The sequence below is a fragment of the Glossina fuscipes genome, unplaced genomic scaffold (assembly GCF_014805625.2).
Source record: "Glossina fuscipes isolate IAEA_lab_2018 unplaced genomic scaffold, Yale_Gfus_2 59, whole genome shotgun sequence".
Lineage (NCBI taxonomy): Eukaryota > Metazoa > Arthropoda > Insecta > Diptera > Glossinidae > Glossina > Glossina fuscipes.
The window spans coordinates 3,073,798-3,093,743 of record NW_023998431.1 but is presented as its reverse complement, the minus strand read 5'-3'; the positions used below and the strand labels follow the sequence as shown (position 1 = coordinate 3,093,743).

At 33.9% G+C, this 19,946-nt stretch overlaps 1 protein-coding gene across 1 annotated transcript; it reads right to left on the bottom strand.

The window, feature by feature from the left end:
* Nucleotides 1-7,672: 7,672 nt before the first annotated feature.
* LOC119637395 lies at nt 7,673-10,204 on the bottom strand. The gene is made up of 4 exons (XM_038033397.1): nt 9,747-10,204; nt 9,510-9,678; nt 8,169-8,483; nt 7,673-8,083 (listed from the first exon to the last, which is right to left on the bottom strand). Exons 1-4 carry the CDS (start codon nt 10,106-10,108, stop codon nt 7,673-7,675), a joined length of 1,257 nt encoding a protein of 418 aa, XP_037889325.1. The 5' UTR covers nt 10,109-10,204.
* Between the last annotated feature and the right edge of the window lie 9,742 nt (nt 10,205-19,946).

Below are 19,946 nucleotides of genomic sequence, written 5' to 3'. Positions count from 1 at the left end.
AAAACGTTCAGAGCGACCAAGAAAGTCGCGTGGCTAAAACAAGTATAGCTTTTAAATGAACTGTCAGAATAACATGAAATTTGACAAGTATCGCATGAAGATTGCTACTATCCAGAAATTAACATGCGTCTGTCAACAATGATGCTAATAATGCATGAGACAGAAGGCTCATTGAGTAATGTGTTGTTATATATAGGAAAATAACATTACAGAAGGAAAGGGCAGACGTGACAGTATAACAAAAGGCTTCTTTACATCTTATTCCGAAAATGTAAAGACCTTAAGTACTAAGAGCACACTAATTAGACAAAGCTTGGTAACTTTGAATTCAAAATCATATGTTACTTGACTTCGATATATGACTAAATTAGTTTACTGATTTGCTAAGGTATGACATCCAACGAGGTCGAACATTATAAAAGGCTTCTTTTTTTTTATAATTTCTATTAAGTGTGATGTTGGTTAAGTAATTTATAATTTGATCTAAATCGATCAAGTCATATACCGTAAACACATTGCCTATAAATTGATTTCTTGATTCTGTTGATTTGAGAATTTTTTGCAAGTTACGTAACCGAGTGAAATCATTGATAATAAAGGATGGGAATCAAGCCTATAAATAGTTTTTTGCGAGTTCTACGTCCAAGTAAGTGGGGAAGTTGCTTCGCACGAATGGGTAACCATGACCATGATGAATCATGTTAATGACGTCTCCGCCATAAACCAATCAAACATCCGTAAGTTGCCATCGGTATTTGAAGACTTTTCTGGGGCAGATAATACCTTTTATAGAATGAGAATATTCTCTATAGTGCTTGGCGTTCTTTTGATGCTGGCGGAATGTCTACCAAATTTATAAGTATGAGCTTTCCTTACATATTAAGTCCGTTTGGTACATGTTATTAGCACTACACTCACGATATGTGAAGGGAGGCGGAAAATACTACGAGTTTTACCCATCCCTAGACATGGTTCGTCTTATGCACATAAAAACTATCAGTCAATTAACCTTCTGCCATGTCTTTCTGAAATAACTGAACACATCTTTAAGGAACACATTAATTTTTACTTAAATAAGGGTAATAAGGGTTTTACATGATAATCAGGCTTCACTACGATTAAGCATTTGACTTTGCTTTTCTTGTGTTCGTGGAACTAAAAATAGCGTTTGATAGAAAAAATTATACGATAATTTCAATGTCCCTAGTTGCGCTTGTTAGCTTATATGGTCATATAAACTAAACTATTTGTTTCAGTAGATTCCTTCAATTCTACCGTATCTACTGTATCGTAAGAATCCACTCTAGCTTCTCTAGGCTCCCTAGCTGTTCAATCTATTTGCGAATGACTTTTCTGACTCGGTGTACGATGATTGCAAATTTTCTGCTTATGCGGTTGATGTTCTCCTCCCATATAGCTGCGATCGAAAGAAAATTCACAAATTCTAAACCGAAATTAACGGAAGTTAGCATGTCGTCTCAACTCGTACACGTTGATGAATAAGCTTTGTATCATCACAAATAGCTTATGCATTTCAGCTCTCCCCGAGTTGGGTCCTACAGCTTGCGTATTAGACAAAGCGAAAATCCTTTTGATTATGTGGATGCTATGTCATGGCTTGGGCCAATGCCTAATTGCAAATTTAACGTTCACCTGCACTTCGATAATAGGTTTTCTAAAATTCGTCTCACGCTACGGAAATTATACAATCTAAACCTTCACTTACTTGGCTGTTCTCTTGCGTATGTTCTTCTCATGTAGCATATTAACTATTGTATTAAAGGAATCTCTAACCGTCCATAGTATAGCTTGGACAGAGTTAAAGTTACAAACTGCATTTGTCAGAGATCATGTTTCCTCTTTCGTTCATGTCTCTCTTTCCACGGCTATCTAAAATTTAGATTGTTAATCCATCTTTATAAAATCACTTAGTCACAATAGTCTAGTTTTTTAATTGAATGACTAAAGTTTTTTAGTTCGAGTAGAATTCCCTTTATATTAATAACACGTATATTTGTCTACCTCTTTCACTGAACGTTCCTTTATTGTTGTGTGCTCAACAAAACAATGGAATGCGTCATCGCAGACATCCGACGCTGCCAGTTGAAAATTACAATGGTGAGTGATGGAACAAAGCGATTATTTGAACAGTCCTTAGTTCTTCCTCAAGTGCAAGTGATTTACAACTAATGCACTACCTATATATGTGGCATTGGCCTATGACTTTATAATTGCAAATAAATTTATTAAACAGGAAAACAATTTTTTTTTTTTTAAATGAACTTGGACCATTTTTAAAATGAAGGGCTAATATGAATTTACTTTTGTATGATGTGTATAATCTAAATAACGAATTGAGATGGAAGGACGGTTTATTGCATCAGTCGATTTAGAATCGTTCCCTGAATCGATTTAGCCAGGTGTGGTCATCTCTACATTAGACGTCAGTCAATGGTATTTTTGTGTTCAACATACAATTCAAAATTTTCGAGAGATTGTGTTGAAATTTGGTCCACTAACATATTTTGGGTCAAGAACGAACGCCACTAGATATGGACCGGATCGGATCATATAAACCTTTATTTTAGATGAAAAAAAAAAAAAAAACATTTTTTAATATTTATAAACTCAAAATCAATATATTATACAATAGCATTGGAACATACAGAATGAAAGTGAAAAATTTCTGTCTGTCTATCTGTTTTGCTTTCTTGTGTCCATCTTAGAGGGCTCCTTCGACTACTTTCCTTACAACGGCTTACCTTGAAAAGTCATTATACCATGTATGAGTGTATTCAGCGAAGTGGTGTAAGCTATCTAACGGTGAACCGTGCCGCGCTATAGTATTATATTTTCGCTTATTTACTAATGTCAATTTTATTTGTGTTATCAATGAAAGAAAAGTTTCCATTTCTTAAATTGTCAACTGGCAACACTGGACTCGTTGTCATCATTAATTAATTTCACACACAATATAGAAATTCGACTCAATATAATTTGAGTATTTTCGACATCATTGAAAAATACTGAATCGTTCAGGCCTTGCCCGATTGTAAAATTTTAAGTTGTTTACGCTTACAAGAAATCTGAATAATAAGCCGATTCATAATTTTTCCTTAAAGCTTATGCATCCACTTTTCCACCTAACTATGCATATATTAATCTTCGGTTTGGTTTTGAATTGGTTTCCTTCAAAATTGTTCTTGCGTCTTAAATTTTTTATAAACATATATCTGTCGAATTGAAAAACGTCTTCTTGTAAAACTGATCTGAGGTTTGTTTCTTTCGGCCAGTTGGTGACAGCTGATGACGTACTTTGTAGTGCTTGCTGGACCATTTCACACATTTTTTTCCTAGTTTAAGCTCTTTCCAAATTTCATTTGCGGATATCATCTAAAGTATAAACTAGATAGTGACAAACGCGTACGCTAAGGTCATTTGCGAAAACGCCCCATTTTTTATTTTAAAAAAATGGGCTTATCTTTCGCTCAGAAGGAAATTCGATTCTAAAAAAAAAGCACTCATTTTTCTTGCAAAGAGAGGTGTTAACGCTCGTTAAACTAACACAAAACTTCAACGAAACTAGCGTAAAGAAAATCTCATAGATAGGGTTTAAAAAAAATTACCCACGCTTAAGAGAATTCAAAATTATAGATGCGTTTTATTCAGTGAATTTACGCTCGCATCCATTTAAGAGTTGAGTAGTAATCTGTGGACTGTAGCGCTTTTTAGAGCTAGATCAGGGAGTAAGGTAAGGATAAGGATAAAGATAAGGGTAAACACAAAGATAAAGATAGAGAAGGCCAATTGACGTACTGTTTTCTTCTTCTTCTACTATAATAACTAAGCGTTTTACTGTAATAGCTAAACGCTTAATAGCTTAAGCTAATCCAAGATTAAATAAAAATATTTTTTTGCATCTTCTTTCTCCATCAAATTATTATATTAACAATTGTAAAATCGTTACAAACTAAATTATGTATAACATTAGAAAAACACCCACAAATTTAACCTTAAGGGACCACGTATTAAAAACACAATCTCTTATTGTCGACTATTTTTTATTATAGTTTTGGACTGAATACGAATTTTCCATCATTAAATATTCAAAAAAAAAAAAAGAGGGAATCTAGATTTGTAGATTGAACATATGAACACAAGACGGACGGACGGACAAATCGATTCAGGAAGCGATTCTGTATAATAGCAAGTACGTCTTTCCAAATCTCTCTGAAGGTTGCATACATCCGAACCAATCAAACTTAACGTACTCATGCACTTACTTACATGTAGATACAATAATTTTACTTTTGGCCGATTTGATGCGGATACAGTTTTTCATTTTTAAATGACCTTCTTTTTCTTGTAATGAAATTTTATCTTCAGTCCATACAACTATTTGATTTTAAATTTTTTTTTTTTTTTTTTTTACAATTTACTTTCCCTTTTTTGTTTACCTTTCTTTAATAAAAACTACGTATTAATTGGATGAATATTTTTAATTTGTTCACGATCACGTATAACATTTTTGTCGTTACATTTTTTTTTTCTCTTTCTTCACCGTTCGTTCAAGAGAACTTTTCAACTTGAGCCGGGAACTCGTAATGTAAATATCGCGGATGCTGTCACTAGCACGACGCGCGTTGTTGGTCTCGTCTTATCTTAATATAACGATAAATTTATGTAAAGAAAATTTCTTCTCAAATAACGAACATAACAAATTTCTAAACATAACAAAATTTAAATGGCTTTAAAATCAAAGCGAAATAGTTATGAATTCATGTATGCATCCTTGCAAACAAAGTTACGACAATGCCGCGAATAGCAGTCACACTTATCTATGTACTTTGTATGCTTTAAGTATAATCTCAATTGTGTTGTTGGTATAATTTCATTTTTAAAAAAATATATATATAAAAAGGCAAAAATAAAAAGCAACTTGTATTGTATTCGAATCGGATCTTCGCTAGTCACAACCTCAAGTGAAAAGAGAGAACTAGTGAAATATTGCTATCAAGCTTGAATCATTGTATAATTTTTTCTTTTATCGACAGTAAAAGTTTCAAGCACAGGCGATGGACAGGTGGACACGATCGGAATCTAACGCTAATCAAGAATATATGCAGTTTTTAAGATCCTCAAAGTACGATTCTTATTGTTACAAAGGGTTTAAAAAATTGAATATGCTTTCGTTATTCGGCTATGTAGAAGAAAAAGAAATCGAAAAGAAAATACATAACCGATTGGCTTGTGAAAACTAAGTTGAGGGTCATTTATAGTTTACTCAATTGCGTTCGACTTAGCGATATTTAACGCTCATATATTGATTGGGTTATTGTTGTTTTCAAGTAAAACTCTCTATTCAGGCTTTTTTCTTTTACATATATACGTAGAGACAGTAACTTATGGTGTTTCTTATTTACATATGAAACATTGTTGCTTTTTACTTCGACAATAAGGAAATTACATTTTTATAGTTAACGTTGAAGCGTGCTGGCATATTAGGATTATCCTAACACGCGTAACGCTCAACAGTAGGCAATCGAGAGTTTATTAATTACATATATGCCAGATCGTCATAAATGTATCGTTTGTTGTTTGTCATATATGTCATGCTTGAGAGCGTCTTTCCGACTAAATATCTATTCCAAAAATTACAATCTAAACTATATTACATTTTAATTAGGCAATGGCGACCATTAGATAACCTACATTGTTTCGCCGAACGTAATTATTCATTCATTTTTTATTCAAGATTATACCCCAGCAATTGTATATTATTTTCATGTGAAAGCATACCTTTCACAAGTTCGCTCACTTTGGTCATGACTTAAAAATCCAACTCATGTGATATGAAAGTTTTGCAAACTGTTTTCTTCGTAAAAAACTCCAAGTTAAGAGCTTAATTTTTATAAGACCGCTTATGAAAGCTTAAAAGGCTTAAAAAATTAACTTAGGTGATCCAAATTTGGTCCGCTTAATTTTTTTTGTCCAATTTCTACTCCACAGACACATTTTTACCACAAGGTATTAAAAAAGTGAAATCTTTTCAACGTATAAGGATTGATCTTTTATGAAAGCTTTTATATGCTACGGTATTAAAACAGTAGACTTGCTTGATCAAAATTTGGTACCGTCAAATACTATATATGAAGTTATCGTTATGAACCTATTTTCATCATAAAGTGTCATAAACTGGAGATTTTTGTTATATAACGATGTACCCTCCACGAGAATCCTTATTATATGAGATAGGATTCAAAAAATCGATCTCTATAGTCTAAATTCAGTAAATCAGCATTTCTAAGACCAAATTTATATTATACCATGAAATATTGAAAATTAGGATTTTAAGAAAGGTTATACAGGAAGGGTGCTCAAAACATTGCCGAAATAGTATTACCCAGCGATGTTTGTCGAGGGGTTTTGAAAGTTGAACTTTTTTTTAAATAAGGACGGTTCAAAATAAGGCGTTTTATGGAGAGGGATTGAAAATGGGGTTGATCCGATTCATTCCGTTTTCCATAGGGTTCCTCCTTGCGCAAAACACGACTACGTACCAAATTTCATCGAAATATTTGAAAAATTGCAATCTCTAAATTGACCACAAAATTCCATGGGAGCAGACGGATAGACAGATGAGCAAATAGACAAATAGGCGGACAAACTCGGGTCGTCTCAGAAAGTGATCGCGAATCAATCGGTATAACAAACAAATACGAAAATTATATTCATTCATAACCGAATCCTATATAAGCGTCAACGACTTCAAAAAATGGAAAAGAACTAAATTTTTCTAGTCTGGATGAGATGAAGAGTGGAAATTTAAATAGCGTGTGTGGTGTACTTTATGAGCAACAACCGAAAAACACAGAAAGCAAAGGTGTTCACAGTTTTTATTGCATATGCATGTGGGTGTTGTAGGCATATCCTTTGACCGATTTGGGCCAATTTCATATGTTTTTGCAAATTTTGTAGGCGACATCTTCATTTTTGCGAATGGGAGAATGTTTAGCAAAGATATTGCATTGTTGGGCAGACGGCCATGCTGAGGTGCGCTCCGAATTTAAAACTGATCAAGAATTTATATACTTTATGAGGGTTTTTTTGATGCTTGCATGCCATAAAGATATTGAAAAAAAAAAAATAATGATATTGGGTGCAGGTATCACAACATCGCCCATAGAATGAACTTTCCAATTCGTTCACATTTATCTGCTGAAATGTTGTGAGCAAATAACCAATATATTATTCTTTTTGGAAAAGTGTAGCGCTCTCAGTTCATTCTGAACTGCACACAAGAACATGTAATGTTTCTACTAAACTTGAAGGCGGTAGCTTCACTTTTGCAACGGACAGCCAGACGGAGCGACATCGATTGATGATATGATATATACTTTGTGGGGTCTCTGAAGTTTTCTTCTGGGCATTCCATGTTCGTTTCATACTTCCATGTTTTCAGCGATCGATATAAAAATTGATGGCTTGTGCCAGAGAATAGCGTGCGAGCGATTTCCGTTGAAATGAAATCAGAAAAAGTTTTTCGAGAATAGACGCACAACATATTTGACTTAAATTTCTACGATGCCTCCATACTATCTATTATAATAGAGTTAAAATAATAATATTGCATAGATTTATTCAGATTGACTTTATAAAATCTATCGTATATTCAATCAAGTGTTCCTAATTCGTTGAAACGTTTTAATGTATATCTTAAAGTATCTGTTGTTCGGTGATTAGATGAAAACATTAGTTTCACTTTTTTGGTGGCAAATTCTTTGCTAGCCAAAGTTTCTAGGTTGATATCGTAAGAATCTTCCTTTCGCATAGCGATCATGGGTAGAAAAGAATAAGAAGCAAAGAAACCATATAGTTCGCGTGAGGTAATCTCCGTTTTCATGTCTTCCAAAGTGGGTATTTTCTCGAATTGCATTCTTTGCAAAGATTCGCGGAACGCTGCGTAATAGCTTTCAATCAATGAATCGCGACATTTCATTAACACATTCAACTGTACACTGCTATTAAGGAAGAAATTTATATCGCAACCAGGACTGCCAAAGAAGCTATGTTGGAAGTCCACCTTTAAAATGAAAGAAGAACAACAAAAAATAATTACAACTAATTGCTTATCGTTTGAAAAGCTTCACAATATATCGTATACTTACAAACACAACATCAATTGGTTTTTTTTTATTGCATTCGTCGTATTTAAACATGAAATTATTAACCCATAAATCGCCATGATTTAATACCGTTATTTCATTCGGTTTTGCTTGACCAGTCTTTACTAAATTTTCGGTAATATTATCGCAATGTTTATGCAATTTTTCAGTTATTTCCTTATAATCTTCGCCCCAAGTTGCTACCAATTTCGCCAAAGTTCTCAATTGCAAAGTCATGAAATCTACAAAACGTTCGCTAGTTCTAATGTAATGCTCATCTAGCATACCCGTCTTAAAATGATCTCTAATAAAGGGATCCTGTATTAATAAGAACGAGTAAAAAAAAAGTTATAGTCATCATAAGACGAATTTTGGACGCGCATCACTTAAAGCAAATAAATAAGATATACAAAATTGGACGCACTTCAGCCGTTCGATTGCTACTATCTCTGCGAGAAATTTTACTGTCTCTCTCTCTCTTGCTTTCTCTTTGTGCCTCCCAATTGGTCTCACGCACTTTGCCGCATATAATTTGTGCGTTTTCAATATACTGAGAGGGAACAGAGCGAGAGAGAGAGAGAGAGAGAGAGAATGGGAAAATGTGTATATATATCTTTCTTCGATATCGAGTAGATGGCCGTCTTAATATTTTTACCAAATTTTATATTAATTTTCTCCTTTGATTGTATATTGCTGAATATTTTCTAAACTTGAGAGTACATTTACTTTTATATTATTCAAATAGCCAATAACGAGTTCTTTCAGGCACACAAATAAGCCGACATAAATAGAACGATAGAGAGACGCCGCGACAAGGAAGCAAACGGAAAAACAATAACTCCAATGAAACGGTATAGACACAATGTGACAAGAAAACGGACAGAAAGTCAATAATATAAACAAAACGAGGTAGAGACGACGGGACAAGAAAACAAACGGAAGAACAGTAACACAAATGAAACGACAGAGAGCCAATGGAACAAGAAAGCTGACAGAAAGTGAGTAACACGAATAAAACTATAGAGAGACAACGGAACAAGAAAGTAGACAAATGGATAGATTAACTAAAATATAAAGGACAGACAATTGAAAGAATAGACTAATAAATTAGCGGAGCGGAAAAGCCTAGAACCAGCGGACGAACGAAAGAAAATGGGAGGATAGACGACCATGTCCAAAACAATTTACGCAGAGCAAAAGTTATAGAGTTTTTAACGCGTATGTTCTGCGCATTGCAAGCGGAACGGCAATGTTAGCGCATCCTTATCTGGCAGTGATGGATATAATGAAATTATTATTTTTTTTTTTATTATTATTAAAATTTAAATTTTTGCCTCGACTCACTTGATGTGCCATCACCATGGAAGCTGCATGAAATTTACCCAATTTTTCGAGTGTAACCTTACAATGCCCTTCGTCGAGTCCATCCTGACGACTGGCCAAGCGATAACCATATTGTGTTAAATCATCAAAAACAATTGTTTGCATGGGCTCGCACGTACTATAGAAACATCTAAGTAAAGTAGCAAAAATCACATGAAATTCGTAGACTTCATGGGTAAAAGTTATAATTAAGTTTACTTTGCTCCAAACTTCGTATTATCGCCTATTAGCATTTCCAATTTGCCCAAAGCGTCAAAATAAAAAATTTTTTCACGCAAATACACTGCAAAATCCTCCAGACACTGCGTGGCCGGTGTAATGGCGATACTCTTAACAATCAGTGCCAACTCCTCATCCAATTGGGTTTTACTGCTACGATACAAAGCTTTGGCGCGATAAATTTTACTGCAATAGTTTTCCCCCCCACCAGAATTATTATCAGATAATATGATTTTCTTAATATCCACAGATTCATCATGTAAACCATCTTCTAAAGCAGTTTTAAAGAAATTTTCATTTAAATAGTTTGGCAGCTCAGTGGCCATATTGAATAATATCATCGAGCTTCAAAGAAGAGCCTATTCGAGAACGCTTTACGAAAGAAAAAAAAAAAAAAAAAAATAGGAAAAACAGAAAGAGAAAGAAAAATTCCGTCTTTCAACTTGAAATAATTTAAATGTTTTTTTTGTTTTCCTTTTGAATCTAACGTTCGCTATTAGAGTGCACTTTTAAAATAAAATTTTCAGACTGTTATTATGCTGCTTTATATAGCCGCAAATGTTATTTGTAACAAATATTGTATTTACTTAACAATACCACATACTTCAAGCATAAGGTCTATCTATGTGGTGCCCATCGAATTGTGATCATCTGATAAAAGAAAATCTATAACAATTGTTATATATAAATATAAATAAAAAAAAAAAAGCAAAAAAAAAATAAAGAAGAGCAAAAACAAAAGAAGGTCTAAGCACCTGATATTTTGAAATCTAATTAAGTTTACCACACATACATACATTATATTTAATAGTAATAGTAGTAGTTAGGAATTTGTTTATTTCGAAGTATATGAGTTGAACGTTACGCCACTTTTAGGAATATCGTTTCACATCAATATCAATTCTTATCTAATTAATTACGAATAGAAATGAACTGACCACACTTAACGCTAACTATACAATTGACTGACTATAGGCACCGAATCCGAAATAGGCCCACGCGCCTAATTAAAGGTTACAATTTATGACTGTCTATAAGCCTTCAAATTATCATTAGCTTTATCTAAGAATTCTAATTTATTGTCAATATTTTGTTGTCAATACAGTTATAAGTATATTTATTTATACAAATAGCGCCAAAAAGATAAGTACATTGACATATGTTGAATTTATCAATGGACTTGTTACACTCTGAAACTGAGATCGGTATCGATTTAATTGCATTTCTATATAAAATTGTCCATTCTATTGAATCCGGCACAGTTGGAATGATCAAAGTCGTAGTAGAAATTGTAACAATAACTTGGAATAAATTCCAATTAGAATTTGAATTGTTTAGTACCTCACGCAAAAAAAAAAAATAAAGCTAAAAAGATTACTTTCGCATCAATAACTTCTCAAGTACAACAATATACTTCCGCTTTTTACATATTTACCTTCCATAATGAGTATCTAAGATTCGCTCCGAGGCGAGTAAAGTTCTCTTATTAAGCAGGTAGGTAAGTGCTCTAAATATTTCTTCAAGTTACTTGTCTAATAAATGATAGATATAAAGCATACCGTCCGCATTTGTGTTTATGAACTAGTTATTTGCAGTTCAGTGTAATCAATATATAACATCGAAGTAACTCATAAGTAAGTACATGTCTACTCAATAAGTACTCACTTGACTTTAATCATTCAATAAAAACAGGAACAAATTTATTTGATTCAAATTTGCCAAGGAACAATAAGTAATCCTCCGGAAGTCGATCATATAATCGGAAATCATATAATTAAAATTTTTACATTTTCAAATGTATTTGCAAAAAATTTCTTGAAATTTCACAAGTCAATAAAACAAGTATTGATACTGAAACGACTTAAGGGGCGAAACCGGTGCGAGATGAGATGAATATTCATTTTGTCGAAACACTTACATCACCCAGAAGACCCCTTCAAATATTTATATTCTTGACCAACATCGTATCGATTTAATCGAGCATACAAGTCTGTCCGTCCATATAGTCTGTATTTTAAATATTCTACTGACCACAAAAATGAAGCTATCCACTATCGACTTGATTAAAAGACTGGAAGCTCTTGCATGCAGGTTGGTATTAAAAATGGGCCAAATAGCTTCAAGCACACGCCCACAGCACGACATAAACTTACAACATCTCTGCTTTTCAAATAAAGCATTTTTTTTTTTTTTTATTAAAACGGAAAAAATTGACCCCGCGTACCCGTTATAATAGTGTATCAAAATTTAATTTTCTTTTCAATACATTTAGAAAGTGCAAAAACAAGCTTCCCCCCAGCAACAGCCTCAAAAAGTATACGAATTCTTGGCCAATTTTAAATTTTGAATGCATCCAAACATGTCCGTTTGTTCGTCTGTCCATCTGTCTGTCAGCGCAACTGTATACTATTTGTAGTAAACACTTTCCCGTGACCGAAAATTAAGATATCGCTCACAAATCTGCAAAAGCATTTGGAAATGATCCAAACCGGTCAAAGGATACGCCTACAACACCCACACGTCTATTCAACAGAAACTGTGTACATCTTTGCTTTCCATGTTTTTTATTTGTCATTCAAAAAGTAAAAAACGGTCACCATAACAATTTTCTCTTGTATTCTGAAAAGAGAAAAAAAAAAAAATCCGCCGCATCCATCCACTATTAGAGTTTGGTAATCCAGTGCTTTTTCCTTTTTTTGGGACAACGGTGATGGATATAAGAGATTCGGTCCCGGCCGAATATGATTATATCCTACACTACTTGTGGTGCAGAGTATATTAAGTTAGTGCGGACGTATATAATACACTCAAGATGTTAAGATAGACGCACCTTTTATTATATCGATCGATTCGGCATCATTTTCTGTCTATCTGTCCGTCTGGTGTCTGTCCATGTAGATTTCTGTTCAAGTTACAGATCCCAACTTTTGAGATATTTTGTTGAAATTTGGTACACTGACCAAGGTCGAACGCTATTGAAAATGGTTCGGATCAGTTCACTTTTTCGACCACTCCCAATATAACGCCCTATTCTGAAGTTTTATAATTGCAACTTTTAAAATTTCACCACAACTAATAGCATGTCAACATTGTAAATTGGTGTGAAAACTTTGGACCGGCAGTGATAATTTTTTGAACACCCTCTCACATAACCAATTCTACGAAAACTGAATCTGTATGTGACAAAAATGTCGAATTTTCAATATTGCATTATGCAAACGGGCTCATCATAGTAAATTATCGAAGGAATCAATCGTATAGAATTTGGACAACGTAGGCCTATAAGGCTTCTCATGGAAAGTAAACACTTGTATGCCAAAAAGGCCTAAATGTTTATTTTTTTGTTATGAAAATTTGTTCATGATATTCACTTAATATAAAAATGAAGTGGATCTAATTTGCACCACATGAGTCCATTTCTTTGCCCCCTTCCATATAAAATATCTCATGAGTAGTAAGCCTTTCGTAAAAAGGTTCAGTTTTTTATATTTTATGATGAGAATTAATTAATAGGAGCAAATGAGCGCAAAAATTAACGGTAGGCAGTTTGGATCATATAGATTTATTTTTTTGGTTTCTAACATATATAGGCGTTATCAAGTAATGTGCACTTTTTTGTGTATTATTACCAAAGGCTAAGTGGCGTAGTGTGTATGCAATGGTTCACGTTGCCCGACTAGAATCTTCTTAACCGATATTCGCTTTTTTAGCAAGTATAGTGAAAATATATATTTATGTAAATAAATTATTTATTCACATATGTATTTTACGTAACCTAACCTAAACCAAAAAAAAAATTGCAAGAAGCTTTCGTTCTTAAAGAGAGATGGCTTTGCACATAGAACTAACCTTAAGCGAAGCTAGGTTAACGCTAGGTCCTTTTAAACGGCGTCTGGCGACTCATATGTTACAAAAGGATTATACGTATGTTCGGTAAGACCAATATTTGAAAATACCTTACCCGTGTGGTTCCCTTTCTACAGGTGTTTTGCCGAATCAATGAGAACAGTTCAAAAGCAACTCTTGCTCTTCGCCCTTGGGAATTTGGGAGGGGATATGTTAGTCTCTTCGCCTACCATATGCAATTAGATTGTTACTGTTAATCCTTCCTTCACTGGAGACATGAACTTTATCCTTGATATCTGCTTCTCTCAGTGAAGGTAATTAAATGATGTTGTTGATTCGCTTGCCGGCTTTATTAAAAGAGATAAATCTCAATGCTTCCATTCATTTTCTATCGCTTTCTCTCTCTCTATTTTGTGGGAACTTTAATTTTCATAAGACTCGGATCAATGTTATGAGCTTTTCAACACGTTTAGAGTCCTTTCTAGAAACCTATATGATATCTATAATTGAGTTTCAATGTCTCCTTCTTAAATACCATTAAATAAATTCTTCTGAATATGCATGCTTTGCTTACGTCATATCTCAACTAACTTTTAATCTTTAAAGCTGTGCATGATCAGCAATCTCAGCCAGATACGTTAATTGTCATCGATTGCTAAGCTTTTGCATAGTTGCATTAGTTTAAGAGGTCGTTCGCCGCTCCGGCTATATAGCGACTGCAAATATGGCTCTGTGCCAGAGGTGTACATCCTTTCTATCTCTTTTACTTACTTTACTTACTTTTTATTTATACAGTGTTATTGTTCTCTTTATTCTTTCCGTATATTTCGGGCTTTCAGTGTTAACTCCTAACCACAAGATTTAGCATAAGATTAATTTCTAAGAGTTTCCTTAGTTCGACTATTATTATATTTCAACTGGATTCCACATGTAAATAAAGATATAAAAAATCAATAAATAAAACTTTTTTCAATTTGATTTCATCTCGTCGATTAGGTCAAAACGAGGGTCACTGCAGTTTGACTAGAGCGCAAACTTTTGATTAATTTAAAAAAACTGAGTATCATTGGTGCGAAGCGATATGAGTACGTGAAAAATGAAAGCAGGGTGAGCAGGGTGCTTCGCAGAAGTCGCGCATAGCTTTGAAATAATGCACGGTCTAGTACGACTGATTCTCATTACATCGCTTAGCCAAAGCGATTTTTATGCATTTATCGAAAGTAGTGGCTGCATAAGACAAAAACAAAGATTTGTTACCTGATCTTCCGCTATTGTATGCCCCACGTTAAAAAGGGAAAATTATCAACATATTTCGATAGAAATATTTTTGTTTTTTTGTGTTTATACCTTGCACCGCTTGGGGGGACTGGGGTATATTAAATTATTGCGGATGTATGCCACGCGTAAAACAACTTAAAGCAGACGCATTTTTCATTATGTCGGTCAATTCCGAATCACGTCATGAATGGATCTAAGCTTATCCGTCCGATGAAATTTACTACACCAAACGCTATTGCAACATATTTTGAAAAGTAGCTGAAAAATTATATGACCAACTGTATGAAGTGAAGTCGTATAGAATATTAAAAAGTGAGCCATGTCGCACTATGCCGTTTTTACTTGTTATACACAAAATTTGAAATTTGAAAGCAATAAAAATTACAGAAATCTTTCATATTTATTGACCTATATACCATAAAATATATTTGCGAATCTGTGCGCTCTATAGGCATCTTATATCGCTAATATCTCTTCTCTCCCGCCTCACAACTGCCGTACTAGTAATAGTGAATAGATTTTAAAACATTTTTCAACGTACGCAAACAACTTCTGAATTAGTTGTGATTGTGTTTTCTTATTTATTTGTCATTTCTTTTTTTTTCATTTTTTTTTTTCATTTTCATTACAATTCATAGCATGTATTTTACGCATATACGCAACTTATATGCGTAAAAACCTATATATTTGTATATACATATATATATGTGCAAAGCATAATGTACACAGAAATTGTTTAGTTAATATTCTAAATTTGGCCCGAAAGTCTTTATTTAGCCGAGTGCCCTTTTAAAGAGAGAAGCAAATGCGCTCTGCATAAGGTGCCCAAATATATTTAAAACACAAAGGTATGCATGCGAACATGGATAGTATTTAGCAATGAGTCGATGTAACCGAGTATTGTTTTACATGGGTCATTGACCATATTAAGTACGAGAATCGCAGAAACAAATCACACTACAAGGTTACCAATAATGAATATATTGACAAAGTATATAATTAATAAAATTAAATGGTGTTTTTTTTTTCTTTTTTCTCTTCTGTTTTTTTTTTTTTTTTTTTTCAAATTTATTATCATTAAAGTATATGCAAATTAACAACTACAAAAAAAAAGATATAACTTTTGCTTTCGCATTAAAATAAATTTATGCGATAATTAAACAAAAAAAAAAATATATATATATATATAAATTACGTTTTGTCATTTCAAATTTAATAGAATTAAAAGCAATCGACGTAAATGTATTTATCTTTTCTTCTTTTTTAAAAATCACTAAATTATAACCAAATATGTGTAACAAATAATTGATCAATCAAATGCGTACATTCTAGTAGTCAAGTATCTCTGTTCTCCCTTTTTTCCGTTTTTTAAAAAATTCATTAAAATATTAGCGTCAGCCAGATGAAGCACAAAAGACATGAGGAAATTTTTCCTTATTCCCTTCTCACTATAATTTAAGCCCGTCAATGTTACGTTTTTAAAGCGCAAAGTTTTCATTAGTTATTTGTGTTTAAAGGCATTAGCAATAAGACAACTGATATTTCGTTATCGTTGGGTGCCTTGCATGCATTTTGATCATTTTTTTCATTTGAAAAGAGACAATTATTGAGCAAATTTGGTAGAATCTATATTAGTGAAAATAGTTTCGATCATCTTCTATAACTTTTTCCCATCTTTCTGGCAACATGGTGAGGGAATGTTATTGGTTTAGCAACGATCCAATCATCGATCCATTTTCGCATTTCTTCAGCATTTCGAAACCGCGTACCCGCCAAGCCATGTTTCATCAGTCTGAACGGGTGATAATCAGAACACGCTATAACTGGTGATTGCGCTAGGTACGACAAAACTTCCCATTCGAGCTGCAACAGTGTATCCTTGACAATTCTTACAACATGTGGCCAAGGGTTGTCATGCAAGAGGATCACTTTACGTTTTTTAACAGCTATTGCTGGTCATTTTTGTAACAATACATCGCTGAGTTTGTTCAATTGACTTCGGCAGATATCTGCCGGAACAGTTTCGTTCGCACAACAAAACTTTATGGCCATGAGTATTCCGACTTCGATGCCGATGTGTATGGCTCTCCTGGACTTACCCATAATTTCTTGCACTCAAGATTGCCGTTGTAGATCCACTTTTCATCGCCAGTCAGAATACGCCGCAGAAAACTCTTGTCTTTTTTGCCTGGCAAACAATGATATCGCGATGTTGATCCGATTGGAATCATATGTAAATGTCTGTAAGCAATCAATTCGTCAAATGATGAGCTGTTCGAAATTTTTTTGATAGTTTGAGCTGGCTTTCGTTCAATAATTCATACAATTCATTGTCTTTGAAATTTTTTTTTTTGGTCCTCCAGGCCGTTCTTTGTCATTTATATCAAAATCATTATTCTTAAATCGTTCGACAGTTCATATATGACGACGGAGCACCATCTCTGAGCGCTATGTACATAATGATCAAAATCATCGATGTTAATCGTTGTGTAATCATTGGCACTTCGTATTGCTTGATCATTTTCACCGATGGATATCGCTGATCAAAATATATGCAAGTACCTGCTATATTTTAGAATATATTGGAAACAGCTACCTGTTCGGTCACCTCAAGTAGTAACATATTTTAACAAGTTTTCTCTTCGCGATGAAATAGTCATCGACATATCCTCGCACATCTTCACCATTAACGTACTGCTAATCTGCTAAATATATCGGCCGCAATGGGGACATGCGCCCAGCCCAAGTGGAAGTTCATTTCCTCGATTACCATTGCTGTAGACAAACGGACATATACGAACATTTATTGTCCTCAAGACAATAATTTTTTCCACGATATTTTACAAACCACTTTCTAACTGTTTCATCCCAAGCTTACTGCGTTTTCATCCCAAGCTAACTTCATGATAATCATTTCCGTGACTTGAACTTCAATTTTTGCCGGTTTGAAACAGAATAACGTGCAGTGCCCGTAATTGACATCCATCTGCTTACACATTCATGCACAGTGGACGAGAGCTTACAAATAACTGAAACTTATACCGTGTAAACACCAATGTCGAAGTTATTGAACTTTTGGAAGATATGCACGCGACATGTAGATTTCGTACGACAAACAATTTTAACACAACGTGCACTTGATACACTTATTAATTGTTAAAAACAACAAGTAATATCATAATCGAGGAAGATCGTTCTTTAGATACCCTATTCTCTTTCTTACTCATTTTTGGAATAACACACCAAAAATTATTCATTGTTCTCATGCAAACTCAGACATCTTATGAAGAAGGAAGCATAAAAGGTCACAAGACGTGATCAAAATACTTAATTCAAATTTAATTAAGTTCCCATATTTTTCAATTTTTCCGTTTCCGTCATAAAGAAAATTAGAGATAGAACTTTCTCTCCATACAAACGCTTGCTTTTCATAATAACACCTATATATTTTTTTGGTGTCTAAAAACTGGACCTAACTAACTGATTCAAGTTCTCTGCCGTTAATTTTTCTCGTGGGATGCGGAAATACTATTATTCAGCGATTTTTATCAATAGATTTTGAAAATTGCAGTTTTTTTTCCCTATAACGATTTTTAAAAATATATATGGGGAGCGGTCGAGAAAGTCGAAAAAAAGTCCGAACTATTTCCAATAGCGTTGGTCCTTGAGTCAAAACACATCAGTGTAGCAAATTTCATCAAAATATGTGGAAAATTAAACAGAAAAACACATAGACACATGGACAGACATGCGTCGGACAGACGCACAGGATCTTTTTATGAGCCGATCGATAAAGCCGTGCTGGGTGTTCGGTACCTCCGCACAAGCTTACTACCACAAGTTATGTAAGGTACAACGACATTCATAAAATGATTTTTATTTTTATGCTTTTGGTGATTGAGAATGAACGCTTGGAGCGATTTGTCTAACTATATAACTTTAACTGCACTACGTGTTTTTATAACAAATCTCACGACGATGCGCCGCACTGGCTCTCATGAAAATCATGCGTTTATATAGTGGGATGTCGTGTCTTTTTTTTTAAGACAAGCTATATATTAGACATAAAACATCAACCACAGATCACTTATGCTCTCGATATCGAATTATGTAACAAATAAAAGATTCTTCAAAAATTATATATTCAGCTGTGACGAAATCTTTTACATCCATCAGCTTTATCCTAAAGGACACGAACAGACCTACGAAGAAACTAAATTTTTATACTCTACAGTATTGAACGGGGCGTGGCTAATTATTCCCATTTTCGCAGAACATATGTGGAAATGTTTAGCGTGTGTTTATTATGATATGTAATGACCAAAAATTTAACAGAGCAGATGTGTTTGAAGTTTATGTCGCGTAGTAGATGTGTCGATCATCCGATTTAACTCACTATTAACATCGACCTGGAAGAACTTGTATTACTCTTGCCGAATTTGAAGGCGATGGCTTCATTTTGACCGCCAGGCGAATGTTTACAACGAACATTACACAGGCATTAGAGATCTGCATGAACTTTATGGCGAATCTTCGATGCCCCCCATCTCTTAAACAAATCCGTCTTTCCTTTGAATCTTTAAAATCACATTGTACTCGAATCGTGACGTGATTTTATATTTTTTATCCGACTTCAAAATCACGAGAGACCCCCAGACATTTTTAGGTTAAGGCGACACAACAAAAGGGAGGCAACCCTGATCTTTATTATATTGAGACGCTTACGTACGCTATGTACGTTCGATTTTCTTTTCCTCTTTTCATACTATCCACAGCAATGCCATGGCGGCATATTATATTATATTTATTATATAATAATTGCAAACGATTTTGTAAAAAACAAAAAAAAAAATATGATAATCAAATTTGCTTTCGTTAATTTTTGCTAGTTCGAGAGGAAATTATTAATAGCGTAATAAGAAGTAGAAGTTACACGAGCTCTTTGCCTCTTTCTCCCCTTTTCAGTATTGAATGAACTCGAACGCTTAATTTTCGTTTTATTGGAGAAATGTATTAAGGTATTTGCGCATACACAAGCATCACATCAGTAGGAAT